General features: G+C 50.7%; 1 protein-coding gene across 11 annotated transcripts in view; it reads left to right on the top strand.

Moving 5' to 3' along the window:
• Positions 1–210: 210 nt before the first annotated feature.
• The window catches only part of C5H16orf96 (chromosome 5 C16orf96 homolog), a 50,533-nt gene continuing 29,404 nt past the window's right edge, over positions 211–21,339 (top strand). For all 11 annotated transcript variants that reach the window (XM_047780630.1, XM_047780629.1, XM_047780626.1 and 8 more), the window contains exons 1-2: positions 211–273; positions 15,172–15,772. In XM_047780630.1, coding sequence (XP_047636586.1) covers positions 15,308–15,772 — 465 coding nt within the window. In that variant the 5' untranslated portion in view covers positions 211–273; positions 15,172–15,307. The remainder of the gene's footprint in view (positions 274–15,171; positions 15,773–21,339) is intronic.

The raw sequence follows: 21,339 nt of genomic DNA, 5'->3' as shown, positions 1-21,339 counted from the left end.
GCGGGCGGGGGCGGGGAGGGCCCCCCACAACGGTCCTACGTCGACCCCCCTCGCCGCGAGGACCGCGAGCACCCGTCTCTCCCTCCCGTCGGCTCCGCGAGAAGCAGTCTAGAACGGCGGAGGCGACTCACCGTCCCCGCGGCACCGTGGCCGCGGCACCAGCAGCAAGAATGGCCTCCGCAGCTAGCGGCTGCGCGTCTGTCAGATGGAGGCGGGTAGGCTTTGGAGAAGGGCCGAGGCCGGTGTCGTCATGGCGAGGGGCCGGGCGGTGAGGTAAGCGCAGGGGCGGAGCCTCGAGGCGGCACGTGAGTAGCTCTGGTGACGTCAGGGAGCAGAAGCGCTTCGAGTCCGGGAGGCACGTGGGAGGGCCTGGGGTCTTCTGTTCGCGTGCGGGAGTTTGACGGGAAGATAAGGGGGGCGGCCCTCTGGCACCCGGCACCCACCGGAGCAAGGCGCACTTTCCTTCCAGGCGCATTTGCTCATTTATTCCACCAGTATTTACTGGGTTTTAGGCGCCGTGCGTTATGTGGACATGGCCAGATGGGAAGGGTTTTAGTTGCCTGCAGTGGAGAGTACAAGCTGAGCTTAAATAAGATAACACTCTGCCTTCGCTTTCCAGCTCTCATACTGTTAGCGAGTGAGGAGGTATTTTTAGTGCCATGCTTTTCGTATTTTTGTGCTTTTGGTTGGTTTTGCTGTTTCATATGGCCCTCAAACATGGCACTGAAGCTCTGGTCCGTGTTCCTGAGGGCAAGAAGGCCGTGATGTGCTTTACACAGAAAATACCTGTGTTGGATAAACTGTTCAGGCACGAGTTATAGTGCTCTGGGCCTTGAGTTCTATGTTACTGAAGAAATAAGGTATATGAGATAGGGTGTTTTTAAACAGAAACACTCAAAACATATATGTTATGATATATGTTAATGAGCTGATGCAAATGTGATCACTGGGTGGCAGGAACCTTATCCTGCACTTCGCCTGGGAGCAGTGGTTCAGTATTCACTAATTCAGTGTTTGCAGCGATTTCTTTTTAAAAGTTGAAGTATAGGAGTTCCCGTCGTGGCGCAGGGGTTAACGAATCCGACTAGGAACCATGAGGTCTCGGGTTCGGTCCCTGCCCTTGCTCAGTGGGTTAAGGATCTGGCGTTGCCGTGAGCTGTGGTGTAGGTTGCAGATGCGGCTCGCATCCCGCGTTGCTGTGGCTCTGGCGTAGGCCGGTGGCTGCGGCTCCGATTCGACCCCTAGCCTGGGAACCTCCATACGCCGTGGGTGCGGCCCAAAGAAATAGCAAAAAAGACAAAAAAAAAATTGAAGTATAGTTGATTTACAGTGGTTGTGTTAGTTTCTGGTGTAGGGCAGAGTGATTCAGATATATGTATTTTTTTCTTTTTATATTCTTTTCCATTGTGGTTTATTATAGGATGTTGAATATCGTTCCCTGTGCTATACAGTAGGACTTTGTTGTTTATCTTTTTTATATATAGTAGTTTGTAACTGCTAATCTCAAACTTCTAGTTTACCTCCCCTATCCCTTTTCCCCTTTGGTAACCATGAATCTGTGAGTTTTCTGTCTGTAAGTCTGTTTCTGTTTTGTAAATAAATTCATTTGTATCATTTTAAGTCATAGCATATAGTATTGGTCTTTCTGGCTTACTTCACATATGATAATCTCTAGGTTATTCATATTGTTGCAATGGCATTATTTTATTCTTTTTTATGGCTGAGAAGTTGCAGCAATTTTATAGACCATAACTACCACTAATAATGAAACACAACTGTATATGATTCATTTGACATTTAAAAGTTTAAAAAAATTTTTTTTGTTCCACCCATGGCATATGGAAGTTCCTGGGCCAGGGATCAGATTAAAGCTACAGCTGTGACCTGTGCAACACTGGATCCTTAATGCACTGTGCCACAGGGGAACTCCTCATTTGACATTTTAAAGAATCTTTTTTTTTTTTCCCACACCCAAGGAATGTGGACGTTCCCAGGTCAGGGCTCAAACACATGTCATCGCAGCGATCTGAGCCACTGCAGTGACAATGCTGGATCCTTAACCTACTATACCACAAGAGAACTCCTTAAGGAATCATTCTGATTGCTGTGTGGAGTGTGCTTAAATCAAGAGAAGCAATTAGGAAGCTGGGAGACCAGCATATATGTAATTTTGAAAGTTTCTGTTGGAGTTCCTGTTGTGGTATAGTGGAAATGATTCTGACTAGTATCCATGAGGATGTGGGTTTGCTCAGTGGGTTAAAAATCCGGCTTTGCCATAAGCTGTGGTATTGGTTACAGATGCAGCTCAGATCCCGTGTTGCTGTGGCTGTGGCTGTGGTGTAGGCTGGCAGCCACAGCTCCGATTTGACCCCTAGCCTGGGCACTTCCATATGCTGCAGGTGTGGACCTAAAAAACCAAAAAAACGAAACAAAACAAAAAAGCAAAAAAAAATTTTCTACTAAGCACATTAAAAAGGTAAAAATAAACAAGTGATATTAATTTCACTAACTTAACCCAATATATGCAAAATATTATTGTTTCAATATTTAATCTCTATGAAAGATTATCACTGAGATACACTACATTCTTATTTTTCCTGCACCAAGTCTTTGAAATCCAGTGTGAGTTTTATACTTACAGAGCATCTCAGTTTGAGCCAGCTACATCTCACAGGCTTAATAGCCACAGGCAGCTGTAACACTGTGTTGGACAGTGAAGATATGGAACATTTATTCATTTATTCATTCAACCAAGCAATATCTTGTTCTAGGCCTGGAAATATACAGAATGGAATAAAGCCCAATCTCTGTTCTCTAAGTGCACACAGTCCAGCAAAGGAGATTAATATAACAGCTTGTGTTGAAGACTGCACAACAAAGTGCTTTGAGAGGCCAGGGAGGGAGCACCCAGACCATGGGGGGGGGCATGGAAGAGGAGCTAGACATTGACTTGGGACTTGAAGGTTGTGTAGGAGGTCCCCAGGTGGCAGAAGTAGGGAAGGGCATTCCAAGCAGTGAGAACTGCTTATGCAAAGTCCCAGAGAAAGAATGCAGCGTGTCTCAGGGAAGCGCACGCAGTGGTTTATGGCTGGAGTGTGGGGTATGAAATGGGAGGGGGGTGGGCCAGGAAAGACGAGGGTCTCACGGACCAGTCTATGGAATGTAGAACTTATCCTGTTCAGGAGTTACGGGAAACAGAGAGAAAGCTGAGCAAGGTGACCAGATCTGCGCTTTAGCTAGATCATCCTGGCAGTGTGGGAGGGGTAGAAATTGGAGGCAGAAAGACCCCTTAGGAAGGGAAGGGGCCCTAGGGTGGATCCAGAGGAAAGAGCCACAGAGACCGAGAAGGGGCAAAGAGGAGGGAGGGCAAAGGGTGGTGCCAAGTGTCCCATGGAGTAGGACAGGACATGCAGACCTTAGCACGCCAGAGGCTGGTGCAGGTTTGCTGACCCTCCAGGGTCCACCAAATGGCAGAAGGTTTGAGCACCAGCGAGAGCCTAATATTTGGTAAAGTGGAACTGGGTGCAGGTTTTGGGGCTGAACCACTGCGTGGCCTTGTTCAAAAGACTTAATATTTATAACTGCAAAAATGGGATTAAATGTAAGACGAGCTTTATGGAGACGGGCAGGCTTACCGTAGCCGGGCCACTCTGCGTGGTGCTTGGCACATCCTGGCCCTCAGTACACATGGTAGCAGTCATGTTTGCTATGCTTTGAGTGCCCTGGGCCTCAGTCCTCACAAAAATGTGATTGCCACCTCCCACTTGCTGCTACTAAAGGAACAGATGAGATGATTGAATTCCATTTGCACTTCTGACTAAAGGCAAATGTGATCAAAAGATTAAACACAGCAATTCGAGGCTTAGGAATATGCCCAAGAGAAATGAAAGCACATGTCCACACAAAAACTTGTGCACAGGAGTTCCCGCTGTAGCTCAGTGATAAACAAACCCGACTAGTACCCGTGAGGACTCCGATTCCTGGCCTTGCTCAGTGGGTTAAGACAGTTGCTGTGAGCTGTGGCATAGGTTGTAGGTGCGGCTCAGATCCCACATTGCTGTGGCTGTGGTGTAGGCCAGCAGCTACAGCTCCGATTGAACCCCTAGCCTGGGAACCTCCATATGGTGCAGGTGCGGCCCTAAAAAGACAAAAAAAACCAAAAAACCTTGTACACAAATATCCATGACATTTGTTCATATTCATGGCTTGAAAGTTCATATTCACTGTAGCCAAAAAAGTGGAAGCAATCTATTAACTAATAAATAGATCAACAGAATGTGGTCTGTCCACACAATAGAATGTTATTCAGTCATAAAAAGGAATGAAATTCTGACAGAGACTGCAGCATGGATGAGCCTGGAAAACATCCTCGAAAGACATCAGCCATGCAAGACCGTGTATTGTATGTTTCCATTTATGTGAGATAAATGTTCAGAATAGGCAGATCTGTAGAGGTGGAAAGATTAGTGATTGCCTCAGGCTGGGAGAGCTCAGGAAGGTGGAGGTGACTGCTAGTGGGTATGAGTTTTATTTTGGAGAGAGGCATGTTCTCAAGTTGTTTGTCATGATGATTGCACAACTCTGTGTGTACCAAATGCCGTTGAATTGTACATTTAAATGGCTGGATGTGGAATTCCCATCGTGGCTCAGTGGTTAACGAATCCGACTGGGAACCATGAGGTTGTGGGTTTGATCCCTGGCCTTGCTCAGTGGGTTAAGGATCTGGCGTTGCCATGAGCTGTGGTGTAGGTTGCAGACACGGCTCAGATCCTGCGTTGCTATGGCTCTGGCATAGGCCAGCGGCTATGGCTCCAATTCGACCCCCTAGTCCGGGAACCTCCATCTGCTGTGGGAGCTGCCCAAGAAATGGCAAAAACAAACAAACAAACAAACAAAAAAACTGAATGTGAATTAGATCTTACAGCACTTGCCAAAAGAAAAAAGAAAAAGAGAGACTATACCAAAGCGACTCAGAAGAAATGAGACAGACACATAACGGAACAAAAAAGTAAAGCCAAGCCCCCACCCCTTCCGTGCAGAGAGAGGATGATGTTACCCGTGTTATTTGCTGTCGAATCATCTGGGCGTTTCTGCCACCAGGGTCCCAGGACTGTCCCAGGAGTTGGCAGGAGCTGTCATTGGCGGCCTGGCAGCCTAACTGCTTAATCTCATCTTTCCTGGGGGAGCATTCACTTTTTACAGATATCCCCCTCCTCATGAATGCATGCGCACATGTTGCTCTGTCCACATCGCCTGACTTCTCCGCCCTTTGCTCTCTGCCCTCTGTTCTGCAAGGCCAGCCGCCCTTTTGTTTCTAGTCCAGATTTGACTATAACTGGGGGCAGCTGGAACACCTCAGGCCCTGGCCTTTGGGGACAGGCGCCTTTGGGCCCCTGGCACTGGATCATCTTCCTTCTGCTGGATGAACACCTGTTGGCCTTCAAGAAGGCCGCCCCACAGGGTTCCTGGGAACTTTCTTCCTAGCTTTGCCTCCCCAGTTGTGCAGAAAACTGCCCACAGTGGGAAAAGCTGGAGTTGCTGCATCCTCTCTAAACCAGTGCCATCTGCTGGCAAAATGATGGTGCACGTGAGGCGGTGGTTTCCCCTGCTGGCCTCTCCTTCTGGACTCGGAGCCTGCATTACAGAACACCGAGCCAGCGTGATAGTCAGCCTTTGTAGTTCGGTTCTCTTCAGCCAGAGCTAAAATTAGGGCTGATTTTTTTTTTTTTGGTCTTTTTTAGGGCCACACTCTCGGCATATGGAGGTTCCCAGGCTAGGGGTCTAAACAGAGCTGCAGCAGCTGGCCTACACCACAGCCACAGTAAGACCAGATCTGAGCCATGCTTGCAACCTACATCATAGCTCATGGCAACGCTGGATCCTTCACCCACTAAGCGAGGCCAGGGATCAAACCTGTGTCCTCATGGATGCTAGTCAGATTTGTTTCCGCTGTGCCACAATGGGAACTCCAGGGCTGATTCTTATATTGAGACCCAGAGGAGAGGACCTTGAGGAGTGAATTGGATGCATTTTGAGAAATTCATGCACCAGTTCAAGACACAGTGGGACCTCCTTTCCCCAGCATCCTCCTCTGTGCCCTCTTCCACTCACTATCTTCCCACGAGGAAGCCACTAGCCAGACTTCTATGAATAGGTTTGTTTTGCCTGGTTTTGTATCTTCTCTTAGAAGTTGGAGCCAGTTGGAGCGTATCAGGTACAGTTGTGTAATGCAACACTCCCAGTAATAGAGGGTTTTGCCCGTTGGAGCAAAGCCCAAGCCTCTCTCTCCTCCCACAGTTCTCTGCATCCTCCTTATTCCCCTACCACCACCTACCAGGCTGGTGCATCACCAGCTCAGTATCCTCAAACACAGTCATGTGACCATTTTGAGAGATGCAACTAATGTCACCGAGCATTTACTTTGTACCAGGTACCGTGTTAAGCTCTTTCCATTCCCACAAGGAGCCTATGTGCATTTACGTGAAGCTAAGCCGGGGGTTAACATGATTGGAGTTGCAGAGCTGGTGGCTGGCAGACCTGAGCTCTGTGGCCCTAGACTGATTCCTCACCTCCCAGGCTTTTCTCCAGCAACAGTACAAGCCAACATGAACAAGGTGAGAGAGGAAGCTGTCAGACTCAGGCCCACTTTTTGCAAAATTCTATCATGCCATCCAGCGTAGGACAGAAAGGGAGCCCGCTGCCCCTGCGGAATCCACACTATTAGGTGATTGAATTTGTTTGATGTTGTCACAGGATTCCCAGACCTTTGACACAGAAGAGAGCTTTGTATCAGAAGCATAGGAGTTCCCATCGTGGCTCAGCGGTTAACGAACCTGACTGGCATCCATGAGGATACAGGTTCGATCCCTGGTCATTGGGTTAAGGATCCGGCGTTGCCGTGAGCTGTGGTTGTAGGTCGCAGACGTTGCTCAGATCCCACGTTGCTGTGGCTCTGGCGTAGGCTGGCAGCTACAGCTCCGATTCAACCCCCAGCCTGGGAACCTCCATATGGCATGGGCGCGGCCTTAAAGAGAGAGAAAGGAAAAAGAAAATAACAGAAGTGTGTGTAGAGTTCCCTGGCAGCATAGCGGTTAAGGACTTGGTGGTGTCACTGCTGTGGCTCAAGTTCGATCCCTGACCTGGGAGCTTCCACATACTGCAGGTGCTGCCAAAAAAAGCATATGGCACAGTGCATTGTCGCAAACTGAACACACTGATGTATCTACCTCCCAGCAACCTGCCTCACACTCCCTTCCAGGCATGAGGTCACTGCAGGGTCATCCTCCTCCTGATTTCTAGCAGCAAGCATTAGTTTTCTCCCTTTTTGTAATTGTTATAGAAATGGGTTCGTATAGTATGAGCTCTTTTGTATTTGGCTTCTTTGGCTCCGTTGTATACCTATGAAAGACTTCCGTGTTGTTGGATGTAGCTGTCAGTGTTTATTCTCATTGTCATATGATAGCCCATTGTTTGAATAGACACAGTCTGTCTGCTTTGCTGTTCATGGGTATCTGGGTAATTCCCAGGGGAGAATTTTTGGCTAATTTCTGATATTACCGTCACAGACTTTCAAGTGCATGGCATGAGTATATTTCTGTCAGGTGCCCCATGAGAGCTGAGACCTTAGATTCAAAGCCTGGCCCTGCCACTTCTTAGCTTCTTCGTGACCTCCAGTAAATTATTTAAGTTTTCTTTTCTGACTGCCCCATGGCATGTGGAGTTCCTAGGCTAGGGATCAGATCTGAGCTGCAGTTGTGACCTGTGCTACAGCTGTGGCAATGCTGGATCCTCTAACATACTGTGCTGGGCCAGGGATCAAAGCTGTGTGTTGGTGTGGCAGAGATGCTGTTGATCCCATAGCACCACAGTGGGAACTCCAGATCATATAAGTTTTCTTTCTTTTTTTTGTTTTGTTTTGTTTTGTTTTTTTTCTTTTTAGGGCCACACTTGCAGCATATGGAGATTCCCAGGCTAGGCGTCCAGACAGAGCTGTAGCTGCCAGCCTTTGCCACGGCCACAGCAACGTGGGATCTGAGCTGCATCTGCAACCCACACCACAGCTCATGGCAATGCTGGATCCTTAACCCACTGAGCAAGGCCAGGGATCAAACCCGCAACCTCATGGTTCCTAGTAGGATTTGTTACCCACTGAGCCACGACGAGAACTCCTTGAAGCTAGATTGATAGAGATTATGCAGTCTATTCAGTCTGAAAGGTAGAAAACAAAATGAAGAAAATTGAACACAGCCTCAGAGAAATGTGCACCAACATGTGTAATAGGAGTAGCATAAGGAAAGGAGAGAGAGAAAGGAGCAGAAAAAATAGTCAAAGAAACAATGCCTTAAAAGTCCCCAAATGTACTTAGAAAAAATTAATCTACACATCCAGCAATCTCAAAAAGCACCTAGTAGGACAAATGCAAGGATCCATACCCACGCTCGTCATGGTTAAAAGACGAAACAAAGGTGTTTCCTGTGGCTCAGCAGGTTAAGGATGCAGCATTGTCACTGCTGTGGCTCTGGCTACTGCAGTGGCACAGGTTCAGTCTTTGGCCCATGAACTTCCACATGCCATGGGTGTGCCCCCCCCGCCCCCGTCCCCCCAAAAAGGAAACAGCCTTGAAAAGAGCAAGAGGAGAGTGGCATTGTCTACTAGAGAAGACAGATGAGATTAACAGCTGACTTATCATCAGAAACAGTGGAGGTTAGAAGGCAGGGGGACTGTGTATTCAAAGTGCTGAAAAATGCTCTTGCCTTGTGGTAGTATTGTTTGAATTAAAGACACTGTAAATTCAGCGTCTGATCACAGTGGTTCTCAGAACACATTATTAAAGTGCATAGTTTGAAGCTTCACATTTTTTTCAAGTTGTTTTGTGGTATTTGTTCTACCCTACGTGAGTCAACAGTAATCAGTAATCAGGCACACAGATGTCAATGACAAGTGTTTGAAAAAAAAAAGATAGGAAAAGTGCTAAGATTCCAGAGGAGGGGACACTTACTATATCAAGGAGGTGGGGAAAGCTTCCCTTAGAAAGTGATGCATGAGGAGTTCACATTGTGGCTCAGCAGAAACCAACCCAACTAGGATCCGTGAGGATTCAGGTTCAGTGCCTGGCCTCGCACAGTGGGTTAAGGATCCGGCATTCCCATGAGTGGTGGTGTAGGCCGCACAAGTGGCTCAGATCCCTGTTGCTGTGGCTGTGGTGTAGGCCGGCAACTACAGCTCTGATTTGACACCCCTAGCCTGGGAACTTCCATATGCTGCAGGTGTGGCCCTAAAAAGCACACACACATGCACAAAAAAGTGATGGATGAGCTGAAGTCTGAAGGATAAGTAGAAGTTTCCTTTCCCAGATGAAGATGGGAAGGAAAAGTGTTTCAGGCAGAGAGACTACATGTGCGAAGGGCCTGGGGCAGGAAGAATTAGGATAAGGAAGGGAACTAAAAAAGTTAACTTGAAAATTTTAGGGAGTTCTCGTTGTGGCTCAGTGGTAATGAACCCAACTAGTATCCATGAGGATGCAGTTTTGATCCCTGGCCACCCTCAGTGGGTTAAGAATCCAGTGTTGCCGTGAGCTGTGTACACTACAGCAATTGCAGATGAGGCTTGGATCCCCTGTTGCTGTGGCTGTGGTATAGGCCCACAGTTGCAGGTCTGATTTGACCCCTAGCCTGGGAACTTCATATGCTGCAGGTGCAGCCCTAAAAAGACAAAAAAAGAAAAAGAGAGGAGTTCCCGTCGTGGCTCAGTGGTTAACGAATCCGACTAAGAACCATGAGGTTGCGGGTTCAACCTCTGGCCTTGCTCAGTGGGTTAAGGATCTGGCGTTGCCGTGGAGCTGTGGTGTGGGTTGCAGATGTGGCTCGGATCCCGCGTTGCTGTGGCTGTGGTGTAGGCTGGCGGCTACAGCTCCGATTCGACCCCTAGCCTGGGAACCTCCATATGCCGCGGGAGGGGCCCTGGAAAAGGCAAAAAGACAAAAAAAAAGAAAAAAAGAAAATCATGTGTGATAAGTAGTTAATATCTAGAATATATAACTCAACAACAAAAACCCCCACAAGTGACCTGATTAAAAAACGAGCAAAAGGGAGTTCCCATTGTGCTCATGGAAATGAATCCAACTAGGAACATGAGGTTGCGGATTCGATCCCTGGCCTTGCTCAGTGGGTTAAGGATCTGGCACTGCCATGAGCTGTGGTGTAGGCTGACAGCAATAGCTCCAATTTGACCCCTAGCCTGGGAACCTCCATATGCTGTGGGTGCGGCCCTAAAAAAAGACAAAAGACCAAAAAAAAAAAAAAAAGCAAAGGACTTGAATAAGTGTTTCTCCAGGAGTTCCCGTCGTGGCTCAGTGGTTAATGAATCCTATCAGGAACCATGAGGTTGCAGGTTCAATCCCTGGCCTCGCTCAGTGGGTTAAGGATCCTGTGTTGCTGTGGCTGTGGTGTAGGCTGGCAGCTACAGCTCCGATTAGACCCCTAGCCTGGGAACCTCCATATGCCGTGGGAGCAGCCCTAGGAAAAAAAAAAAAAAGTTTCTCCAAAGAAGATATGCGAATAGCCAATAAGCACATGAAAAGCTGTTCAGCATTCCTAATCATTAAAGAAATACAAGTTAAAACAACAATGAGATAACCACTGATTAGTATTAGAATTATTATAATCAGATAAACAGAAAAAAAAGCAAGTTCTTTTTTTTTTTTAGGGCCGCACCCATGGCACATGGAGGTTCCCAGGCTAGGGGTTGAATTGGAGCTGCAGCTGCCGGCCTACACCACAGCCATGGTAACTCAGGATACGAGCCATGTCTGCAACCCACACCGCAGCTCACGGCAATGCTGGATCCTTAACCCACTGAGCGAGGCCAGGGATCAAACCCATGTCCTTGTGGATACTAGTCAAGTTCCTTAACCACTGAGCCACAACAGGAACTCTGAAAATAGCACCTTTTGATGAGATACAGAAACATTGGCATCTTTATGAGTGGCTGGTGGGAATGTAAAACAATGCAGCCACCATGGAAAACAGTATGGCAGTCCATCAAAAAATTATCCATGCAATTACCATATGATTCAGCAGTTCCCTTTCTGGGTATACACCCAAGAGGGTTGAAAGCAGAGACTTCACCAGGCATTTCAAATACACCCATGTTCACAGCAACATTATAATAGCTGAGGTATGGAAGCAGCTCAAGTGTCCGTCATCCATCAGTGAATGAATGGATAAGCCAAGGGTGTCATACACATACATATTATTCAACCTTCAGAAGGAGGGAAATTCGCACACACACTGCAGCATGGATGAACCTTGAGGACATTATGCTCAGTAAAAAAAGCCAGGAACCAAAGAACAAATTCTGTGTGACTCCGCTTACACGAGGCACCTCGCTTCGTCACACTCACAGGGACAGAAGTGAAAGGACGGTGGGGAGTTACTGTGCTGTGGGGGCAGAGGTCGCTGGGGAGGATGAGAAAAATGCAGAGATGGGTGATGAGGATTGCACAACAACGCGCACATACTTGACGCCACTAAACTGCCCATTTACAATGATTAGAATGGTGAATTTCACATAAGGTGTATTTTAACACAATCAAAAAAGGAACGAAAGTCCATGTGCTGTAGCCAGAAAGCAAAGAGCGCTGCTATGAGTGGAAGCCAAAGAAGCGAGAGGGTATCCGGCCGTGCGCCCTGTGGACCGCGTCCGGTGGTGGTGGTTGTCCTGAGGACAGGACGGCAGGGCTGCCCGTGGACCAGGAGGAGAGTAGCTGCAACAGGGACATATTTGGAGGAAGAATCAGTAGGGACCGATGAAGGATGTGACGTGGGTGGCTCCGGGCAGGAAGGATCTGGAAGATCCCAGGGCATCTCCCCTGAGTCCAAACCTCTGGTCTGAGATCTCATTCAGGGAGCTGGACTGTGCCTTGCCCAGGTCCCAGGGCAAATGTAAACTAAAGTTTTAATCTCCACCAAGGAGAAATGTGGGCCTTGCAGCCCCTCCTGCCACCTGGACATACCCTGCTGAGTGGTGGGCATCAGGGCACCCAGCGAGTACAGGCTCTGATGGGCTGTAGCCGCCTCTGGACACTAGCTGCCCTTCACTGCTGAGTTCCATTTGTGTTTTCCTCACGTTTTGCCAGCCTCACAAATGACCACTTCAGTTGGAGGTTCTTGGCTTCAAGCAACAGAAACTGACTCTGGCTACCTGAGCAGAAAATGACTTGACCGGAAGGTCACGGTTGCTTACAGAATTATGGTCTTGGCTGGGGAGCCCAGCTCAGGTGGGAACTGGAAAGCTGAGCCTGGCCAAGATGCCACCCAGGCAGCCTGCCTGGGAAGCTTAGCGTGCCACTCCCCCTGGACCTTCAGCTTCAGTGCCCTTCATCCTATTGAGATAAGGGCCATTAGCCCCATTTTAGAGGTGTGAAAGCTGAGGCTCAGGGAGGTAAGTGGCCTGCCTGGATCAGGTATCTCATCTCACATGGTAAGTGATTGAGCCACTGCAGTTCTACCTACCACACCCAGACTGATGCTGACCCCATGCCGGATCAGTCCAGTCCTCTGCATTGAAAGAGGTTTTTTAAAATATTGGCTCTGAAATTCAGAATAGGGCCAGCAGTTGCCCTGTAGATTTTTCACCTCTAACCACAAACGAGACCTTAGTGAGTAAGGTAGGATTTAATTGGACCTTCAGCCTCTGAGCGGGTGCAGGTCACCTGTGCCAGTCGTGAGATTCCCCCACCTCCACCCCCACCCCAAATAAGTAGAATATCCAGACACCAGGCAGACAGAAAGTGCAGGCATTTACCACGAGCTCTCATCCTCCACCAGCAGCCAAGCCTTCCTCCTCAGGTCTTCCTGGAGTGAGAGAGGAGAGGCTGCCTGTAGCATTCTCAGCTATTTATCGAGCATGAAAAATGGTTTGTTGGGGCGAAGCAGAACAGCACTTTACAGAATTGATTTAATCATCGACCTCAATTTATTTGGGAGGGAAAAAAAGTGCTACTGCTTGTTTTCAATCATGTTAATTGGCTTCTGGCTCCACCCACCATTCAGAGAATGTCCCAGCGACAAGTTTGTCCTGAAATTGTCTGAATGAGCATTCTGCCATCAGAACCAAGTGGTGCCAGCTCCCAGCGGCCATCTGCTGACCTCATGGCAGGGTCCCTCCCCGGAGACAGCAGACCCTCCAGGAAGCTGGGAATACCCAGTGAGGTGGTCTCTTGAACACAAGCAGCCAGATCTTCAGGTTTTTTGTCTTTGTAATAGACGTTTTATTTTCAGATGCAAAATAACACAATTTAAAAAGTTTATTGACCCTTTCAGGTCTAATGCATTGACTTTTTTTTTTTTTGGCATTTTCATCATAAATGTTTCAATTCAGCACCATCTGATCTCCTGCCAGTACAGGCAGCTTCCCACGTCTTGCCGCTCTGTGACGTGGAATGAGCAAATGCCTGTGTGTACAGGATGCAGGCTGGTAGGACCGGGACCACGTTCACTGGTACAGTGTTGGGGGAGCACCACAGGGGCGTGAATCCAGGAGCCGTCTTCAGGGTGTGTGTTGGAGGAGGGCGAGATGGTCTTGTCGGAATAATTTCACAGGCTGGTGGGAACTGAAGCCCCTCAGGCTGAGGATGGGGCGGAGTGTGGCCGGTCAGGCTGGTGGGAGAACTAGTGGGGTGGGGTCCCTCCCTGCCCGCTGGGGGCCCATCCGACAGGAACAGAGGAAGCCAAGGGAGCCTGTGAGACCCAAAGATGTCAGGGAAGCACCTGAAATTTTAGTCTAACAACTTGGTAGGGAGCCAGGGCATCTCACAGAGGGTTAAGGTGGAGGACTTGTTCTAGGATCTGGCCCTTGTTTGTTTGTTTGTTTGTTTTTAGGTCTGCACCCATGGCATATGGAGGTTCCTAGGCTAGGGGTTGAATCGGAGCTGTAGCTGCCAGACTACACCACAGCCACAGCAATGCAGGATCCGAGCCATTCTGCAGCCTACACCACAGCTCATAGCAATGCTGGATCCTTAACCCACTGATTGAGGCCAGGGATGGAACCCACAACCTCATGGTTCCTAGTCGGATTCGTTTCTGCTACGCCATGACGGGAACTCCCTAGGATCTGGCCCATCTTAGGCGACGAGGAGGAATGAATTGAAACTAACTGTCCAGCTGGTCAAGAAGCAACAGTCACTTAGCCCGAACAGAGGCCATGTGGTCGTGTTTGTGGTTTGGAGAATGTCCTGTTCTGGTCTGAGCTCAGCCGTGATCACGGCCGGTCTCATCTGGTCTGGAGCCTGTCACAGGGCAGAGTGGCCCTGTGATCGGGGTTCAGTGAGGTTACATTCACGGGAGTGGACCAAGTACCCCAACCCGTCTAGCCAGACCGTTCCCACTCCACGCGGCTCTTTCTCTTCCTCCACGGCCCCTTCTAGCGGGGGAGGGGGGGGGAGGATGGAACCGACCCTCGGGACGAACATCTCGGTATCCAGAGCGCCGCCGCCGCCCACGGGTGGCGGGACTGGGCTTAGACCCCCTGCTTTTGTGCCCACGAGCCATCCGGTCCTCTCAGGCGCAGTTGCTGCCCTTAAGGCTGTGGACAGCAGGCATCCGTGGGCACAACACGGGCAGTTACACAAACAAAACTGGCTGACACCAGATCCCAAAGATGAGGGCCTCGATTGCCAAGCCCCAGGCCATGAAAACTGCCCCGGAGTCGGGCTGGTCTTTCCCTAGGGACCCTGCTGGCTTTTCTGGAGGTCGGTTATGAACTGTCTGCCTGACCGTGGCATTTATGCGGTGTGTACACAGAGGCCACAGGAAGGGTCTGGTGAGAACTGAATCCCCATCGGTTAGATGAGAGGTTCAAGGCTGCATGATCCGCGAGTGCATTGATATTCACCTGGTTCGTTGCGCTTCCAGAGCGATTACTCGAGTTTCCTAACCCCACAAATTCCGTCTTCTGGTTGTATTGGCTTCCGAGGAGTGAGCTGCCTCTCTGTCATCTCCCCTGCCGCTCTTTAGAAAGGGTCATTGGTCTGACGTAACCAAAGGGCTGGAATTAAAAGGCGGCCCATTGGTCTGTTGGAATAGTCCTTATCCGTTAGCTGAGCAGCTCCCCTGCCCACCCCAGGCACTTGGAAGCTCACCTGCTTGCCCATGTTCTCTGGTGTCCTAGCAACTGGAAACTCATCTGCGCTCTGGCCAGGACAGAGGCCATTCTCTCCCTGACTGCTGTGACTTGCAGGCTCTCCGGGGCCCTGAGGACCTGAAAGGTCCACTCGCAGGTGTACTAAAAGCCCCCACTTTTCCCCATGGACGCCCAGAACGCCAGCCCAGCCGACCCCAATCTCAGCGGAATGAGCTTCTCGCTCACGTTCTCGGAGCTGGTCAACATCGCCCTCCCGCAGTGCGGGGTGCTGAACTTCAAGGCCCTGCACCTCCTGCTGCAGGGTATCCTGGAGCACATCCACATGGCTGAACTCAAGAAGGTCCTCCCGGGGGACGAGGACTTCCTCCAGACCCCACAGGCCGCGTCCACGCCCCGGGAGGGAGACGTCCAGCCCATCCTCAACCCCATGAAGAGGCTCTGCAGCGTTTTCGACCAGGTGGTGAGCCGCGTGGACAGGATGGAGAGCCAGCTGGCCCTGCTGCAGGATCTGCCCTCCACCTCCCAGCTGCTGGAGGGCAGCAAGGGCACCGGCCAGCCCGCCCAGGACCTGTGGCAACAGATAAAGCTCCGCAAGATGGTGGAGGGCAATGAGGAAGCCGTGGCCAAGGTAAGCCTCCCGGCCTCCCGCAGCTTCCGGCCCCACGGCTCTCCTGCCAGGCCTTTCACCCTACCTTGTGCCCCTTATGAGGGGCCCTTCCCGTAAACGGGGGAGAGGAGTTCAGCTTCGGACTCAGGACCGAAGCCCAAGCTGGCCTCCTTCCTCAGTGTTGAGGGGAGAGGGCCACACATCGTGGGAAGTGTCCGGAGTGGGCACATTCGGGCAGGCAGACAGCAGTGGGCGGTTGCCAGAGGCTGGAGGGAGGGGCATGGGGGATGGCTTAGTGGTCATGGGGTTACCGTCTGGGGTGATGACAAGGTTTGGGGACTGGAGAGAGCAGGTCGTTGCTCGGCATCGTGAATGCACTAAATGCCACGGAACTGTACACTTTCACATGGTTTGTTCCGTGAATCTTGGCTCAGTGAAAAGAAAAACAGTTGAGGATCTGTAGGTGAGGAAACGGACACTCAGAAGTATTCCTTGATTTGCTGGGCGCTGCCGCCAGTGAGAGTGGAACAGGAGTTGAGCTGAGGCCTCAGACTCAGACCCACCTACACCCCTGCTCCCCTGCCTCCCCGCCACAGCCTTGGGGAAGAGTTGGACCTTGGGGAATAAATATTCCAGCCTCTCTCTCCATCCTTCCATGCTCCCGTTGGCCAAACGGGAGCGCCTGGAGTTGGAGCGCAGAGCCTGTGGGTTGGCCTCCGAGGGCATGGGCAGGCGTGGAGGATGAACAGCCGTCACACGGAGGAGTCTCTCCAGGATCTCTTGGGTTAACACACTTGCTTTTTATTTTTATTTTTATTATTTGCTTTTTAGGGTCACACCCACAGCATGTGGAGGTCCCCAGGCTAGGGGTCTAATCGGAGCTACAGCTGCCGGCCTACGCCACAGCCCCAGCAACACAGGATCCAAGCCGAGTCTGCGACCTACACCACAGCTCATGGCAGTGCCAGATCCTCAACCCACTGAGTGAGGCCAGGGATCGAACCCGCAACCTCACGGTTCCTAGTCGGATTTGTTTCCACTGTGCCACGATGGGAACTCCACTCTTCCTTTTTAAATTGAGATGAGGAGTTCCTATTGTGGTTCAGTGGGTTAAGAACCCAACCAGTATCCATGAGGTTATGGGTTCGATCCCTGGCCTCACTCAGGGGGCTGAGGGACCAGCATTGCCACAAGTAGATGTGGCTCGCATCCTGCATTGCTGTGGCTGTGACTGTGGTGTAGGCTGGCGGCTGCAGCTCTGTTTCAGCTCCTAGCCTGGGAACTTCCATATGCTGCAGGCACGGCCCAAAGAAATAAATAAATTGAGGTGAAAGTCACATAACATAAAATTAGGCATGTTGAGGTGAGGAGCTAGGTGACCTTTGGCACCTCGATGATGGAGAAACGGCCGCAGCCCGTCTCCTTCTGAACCACATCCATGGCTTGAAAGGAGAGGCGCGTCCTCACTGCTCCCCTTCCCTGCTCCCTACCACAGCAGCGTGGATCTCCTTTTTGGCTCTAAAGAATTACAGCTCTGGACCATTTGTATAAACAGAATCACAAAGTACACGGCCCTTTGTGTCTGGTTCTCTCACTGAGTGCCACATTTCCCAGGCACATCCGCGATGTAGCCTGTGTCTGTGCTTCATTCCTTTTTATGGCAGAACAGTATTCTGTTGTATGGACAGACCACACTGGGTTTAACCATTCACGTGTTGATGGGCGTTTGAGTTGAGATTCTCTTTAAACAGAGGCAGCATGTTATTTGAAGGACACAGGTTTCTTTCTTCGTTTTTTTAGGGCCACACCTGTGACATATGGAAGTTTCCAGGCTAGGGGTCGAATCCGAGCTGTAGCTGCAGCCTGTACCACAGCCACAGCAACGTGGGATCTGAGCCACATCTGTGACCTCTGCCGCAGTTTGTGGCAGCGCCAGATCCTTACCCTGCTAAGCGAGGCCAGGGATCAAACCTGCATCCTCATGGATACTAGTCAGGTTCTTAGCCTGCTGAGCCACAATGGGAACTCCAGCTCTGGGGCTTCTTACTGGTACAAGGAAGATGTGATGGGCAGGCCTCACAGGGTGGAAACATTCCTAAATCCTCCTGCATCTCGAAGACAATACCTGTCTCAGCTTCCACCTGCAAATCTCTGGGTCTTCTGCTTATGATTCTTGGGCAAGACAATGGGATGGAGCATCTGGGGTCAGGTGTCCATTCCTGACCAGGTTGGCAGGGTCATGCCTAAGAATTAGAGTTCCTGGGGGCCTGCTCCACTTCCTGGACTGGCAGGCACCCCAAAAGGCATCAGTATACAGCGGCCACTGGGCTTCACTTCTGAGCCAGGGGCTGGAAAAGGTGGGAACCCTGGTGCAGGTGTTTATAGAAATGATGGAAGTTTTAGACAATGCAAGCTCCCTTCCTAGAAATCAGACTCTAGGCCACAAGAAACACAGGCCAGAATCTGGCAGCCTGACTTTCCTGGACTTTGTGGCCCCGTGTCCGCACTGTCCCCTCTCCTCTCGCTCTTCCTGGGGCCCCCTCCCTGGGGGAGTGGTCTCACCATGAGGCACGTGGTGAACAAGTGCTCACTCTGTGCCTCACCCTGTGCCGGGTGGGCTGGTGGCGAGCTGGATGTCCGGTGGCTCCTTTAATCTTCTTAGCAACTCTCTGAGGCAGGTGCTGATATTATCCCGAGCTTACAGATGGGGGAATTGAGGCACAGATGCCAAGCAGCCCACTGGGCTCACAGTGTTACAAAATGTCGAGTCAGTGCCAAACCTGGGCCAAGTGGGTAGATGGAAGGCCCAGGAATGGGGGTGTGAGACACCCTGCCACTTACCCCCCGGAAGGGATGGGGATGGCCATTGCTTCCTCCTCTCAGGATTATTGCAGCAATTAAAAGTAAACAAGGAGAGGGGTTCCCGTTGTGGTGCAGTGGCTAGCGAATCTGACTGGGAACCATGAGGTTGCGGGTTCGATCCCTGGCCTTGCTCGGTGGGTTAAGGATCAGGCGTTGCCATGAGCTGTGGTGTAGGTCTCAGACGCGGCTCGGATCCCGCACTGCTGTGGCTCTGGTGTAGGCCAGCGGCTACAGCTCCGATTCAACCCCTAGCCTGGGAATCTCCATGTGCCGCAGGAGCGGCCCTAGAAAAGATAAAAAGACAAAAAAAAAAAAAAAGAAGAAGGAAAATGTTCTGGAACTAGATGATGGTGATAGATGCACAGCCTGTGAATGTAACAAATGCCACTGAATTGCTCACCTTAGTATTTGTTGTGTTCCACATACACACACACACACACACACACACACACACACACACAGAGCAGAAATTCTCAGAATCAGTTAAAAGGAGAAAACCATCATCTAACTACGTGCTGTCTCCAAGAGACACACGCTGAGTCAGAGACAGATAGGCTGGAAGTAAAATGATAGAAGATAGCCCAGGAGTTCCCTGGGGGCCTAAGAGTTAAAGATTCGGCATTGTCACTGTTGAGGCTTGGATTCCATCCCTAGCCCAGGAACTTCCATATGCCCTGGGCATGGCCAAAAAGGAAAAAAAGAAAAAAGATATTCCACACCAGCAGTAGCCAGAAGAGAGCTGGAGTGACTGTCCCAACATCAGACAGAAGAGACTTTAAGACAAGAGTTGGTACAGAGACACAGATGGTTGCGTGTGTGGCAGAGGGCAGGTTGTGGAGGGCCTTGGAGCCCGAGAGGTAGACATGGTGCCCTCTGGGGCAGCCCGCCCCCAGCCTGCCGTGATGGTTGAAGGCTTCTACCATGCACAAGTACCCAGAGCGACCCAACCAGCTCCCAGAGGGGGCTGGTAGACAGGTTCGGACCTGGTTGTGCTGCCCTCAGGGGACTGTTTGTGTACCTACCAGTGTCCCTGCCGCCATTAGAGAGTGTTGCCAAGTCCCAGCCTGGCTGAGGTTGCCTGGGTTACCACGGTGACCCATTGCTGGGGTTGCCATGGTAGCTGGTTCTAGGGCGGCACAAGCTGCTTAGTTAAGAGCCTGCGGCCCACCCCCACTCCCCTCGCCCCCCGCCCACCTCAGCCATGCCTGCAGACCAAATGCCACCCTTTGTGGGGAAAGGCAAGTCTGCGGGCCCCAGCACCCACCCCAGCCTGGGTGAATGGTGCGGGGAAGCTAGGGCAGGCACCAAGGGGGCTTCTGGAGAGAGGGTTTGGGAGGACTCACAGGCATGAGTCAGCCCTCGGGGGGTTGGGGACTCGGGGGACTTGGGGAGGGTGGCAGGTCCTCACTGAGCAGGCTTAGGTTGCAGTTTCTTGGCATGATGGACACTTGGGGCCAAATAACTCTCTGTGGTTATTGAGACTTGTCCTGTGCACTGAGGGATCCTGAGCAACATCTTGGCCTCTACTCACAAGGTGCCAGGAGGGCCCTGTAGTCATGACAACCAGAAATGTCTCCAGAAGTTGCCAAATGCATGCTGGGGCCCAGATCACCCCATTGAAAACTGCTGAGTTAGAAAACCTGGGCTCGAGTTCCCTGGTGACCTAGCAGTTAGGGATCCAGCATTGCCACTGCTATGGTATGGGTTTGATCCCTGGCTGGGGAACTTACACAGCAAAAAATAAAAAATAAATTAAAAAAATAGAAAATAAAAAGAAACCCTGGGCTCCCTGTTTGCTGTGCCTCGTCTCGTAACCTGGGGGGCAGTGGAGGAGGGCACTGACCCAGGATCCCCAGCCTGCCCCCCCACCCCCGAGAGCTGCAGGTTCCCAGGCCCTGCCCCCATCTCCCTGGTAGCCCTTAAAGCTGTGCAGGAGCCCCTGGCAGCCTCCTCGAGGCCTCGGTTGTCTCATCTGTGATGATAACCCTGGCTGCTGGCCTCACAAGAGAAACCGAGAGGCCACGTCCGCTGTTTATTATTAAGATTGCTCTGGTTGGCCTTGTTTCCATAAATAAACTCGTGGGTCCCGTTAGGGCATTATAACAACCCAAGCCGTTGCTGCTTTTTTTGAAATTTCAAAACTCCTTCCCCATTTTATTTCTCCAGCCAAAACCTCCTGCTGCACATCCCACAGTTAAAATGATTTTAAATTTAAATTGGTTTTTGAGAATTTCAGAAAGCTTAAGGGCACAGAAGACACTTTGGGGGTTTAGAGAATCAGGGCGCAAGTCCCTGCAGTGATAGTGATGAACTTCCCCTCCCAGGGTGCATTCCTCTTTCCCTGGGAAGGAAGTGGCGTTAGCGTTCCCATTTCCCAAAGCTCTGGCGCTGGGGCCTTGTGGACCAGTCTAGCTGGTTGTCCCAGGGGGGTGTTTGCCTTGGACCCCTTATCAGCCCCTGAAGGCTTCTGTAAGCATTTGGCCCCCCAGGCAGAGCCTACATTCTTAAAGCCGTTTTTAGAGTAAGAGAATTATCAGCTTTTAGGAAGGGAAGCTTTCTAGAACTCTGCACCATCCCAGCCCTGATTGTGGCCTGAGGGTCCAAGTTACTCCCTTGTGGTTATTCTCCCAGCTTCTGGCCTGACTTCTGAAAGGCAGGCTTCATGTCTAGGGCAGCCGCAGGAGAAGTCTTCCTCCTCTCCTGAGCAGCTCTAATCCATGGAGCAG

This window comes from Phacochoerus africanus, chromosome 5, assembly GCF_016906955.1.
Source record: "Phacochoerus africanus isolate WHEZ1 chromosome 5, ROS_Pafr_v1, whole genome shotgun sequence".
NCBI classification, from domain to species: domain Eukaryota; kingdom Metazoa; phylum Chordata; class Mammalia; order Artiodactyla; family Suidae; genus Phacochoerus; species Phacochoerus africanus.
The sequence above is the reverse complement of the archived record's forward strand: the minus strand, read 5'-3'. Positions and strand labels throughout refer to the sequence as shown.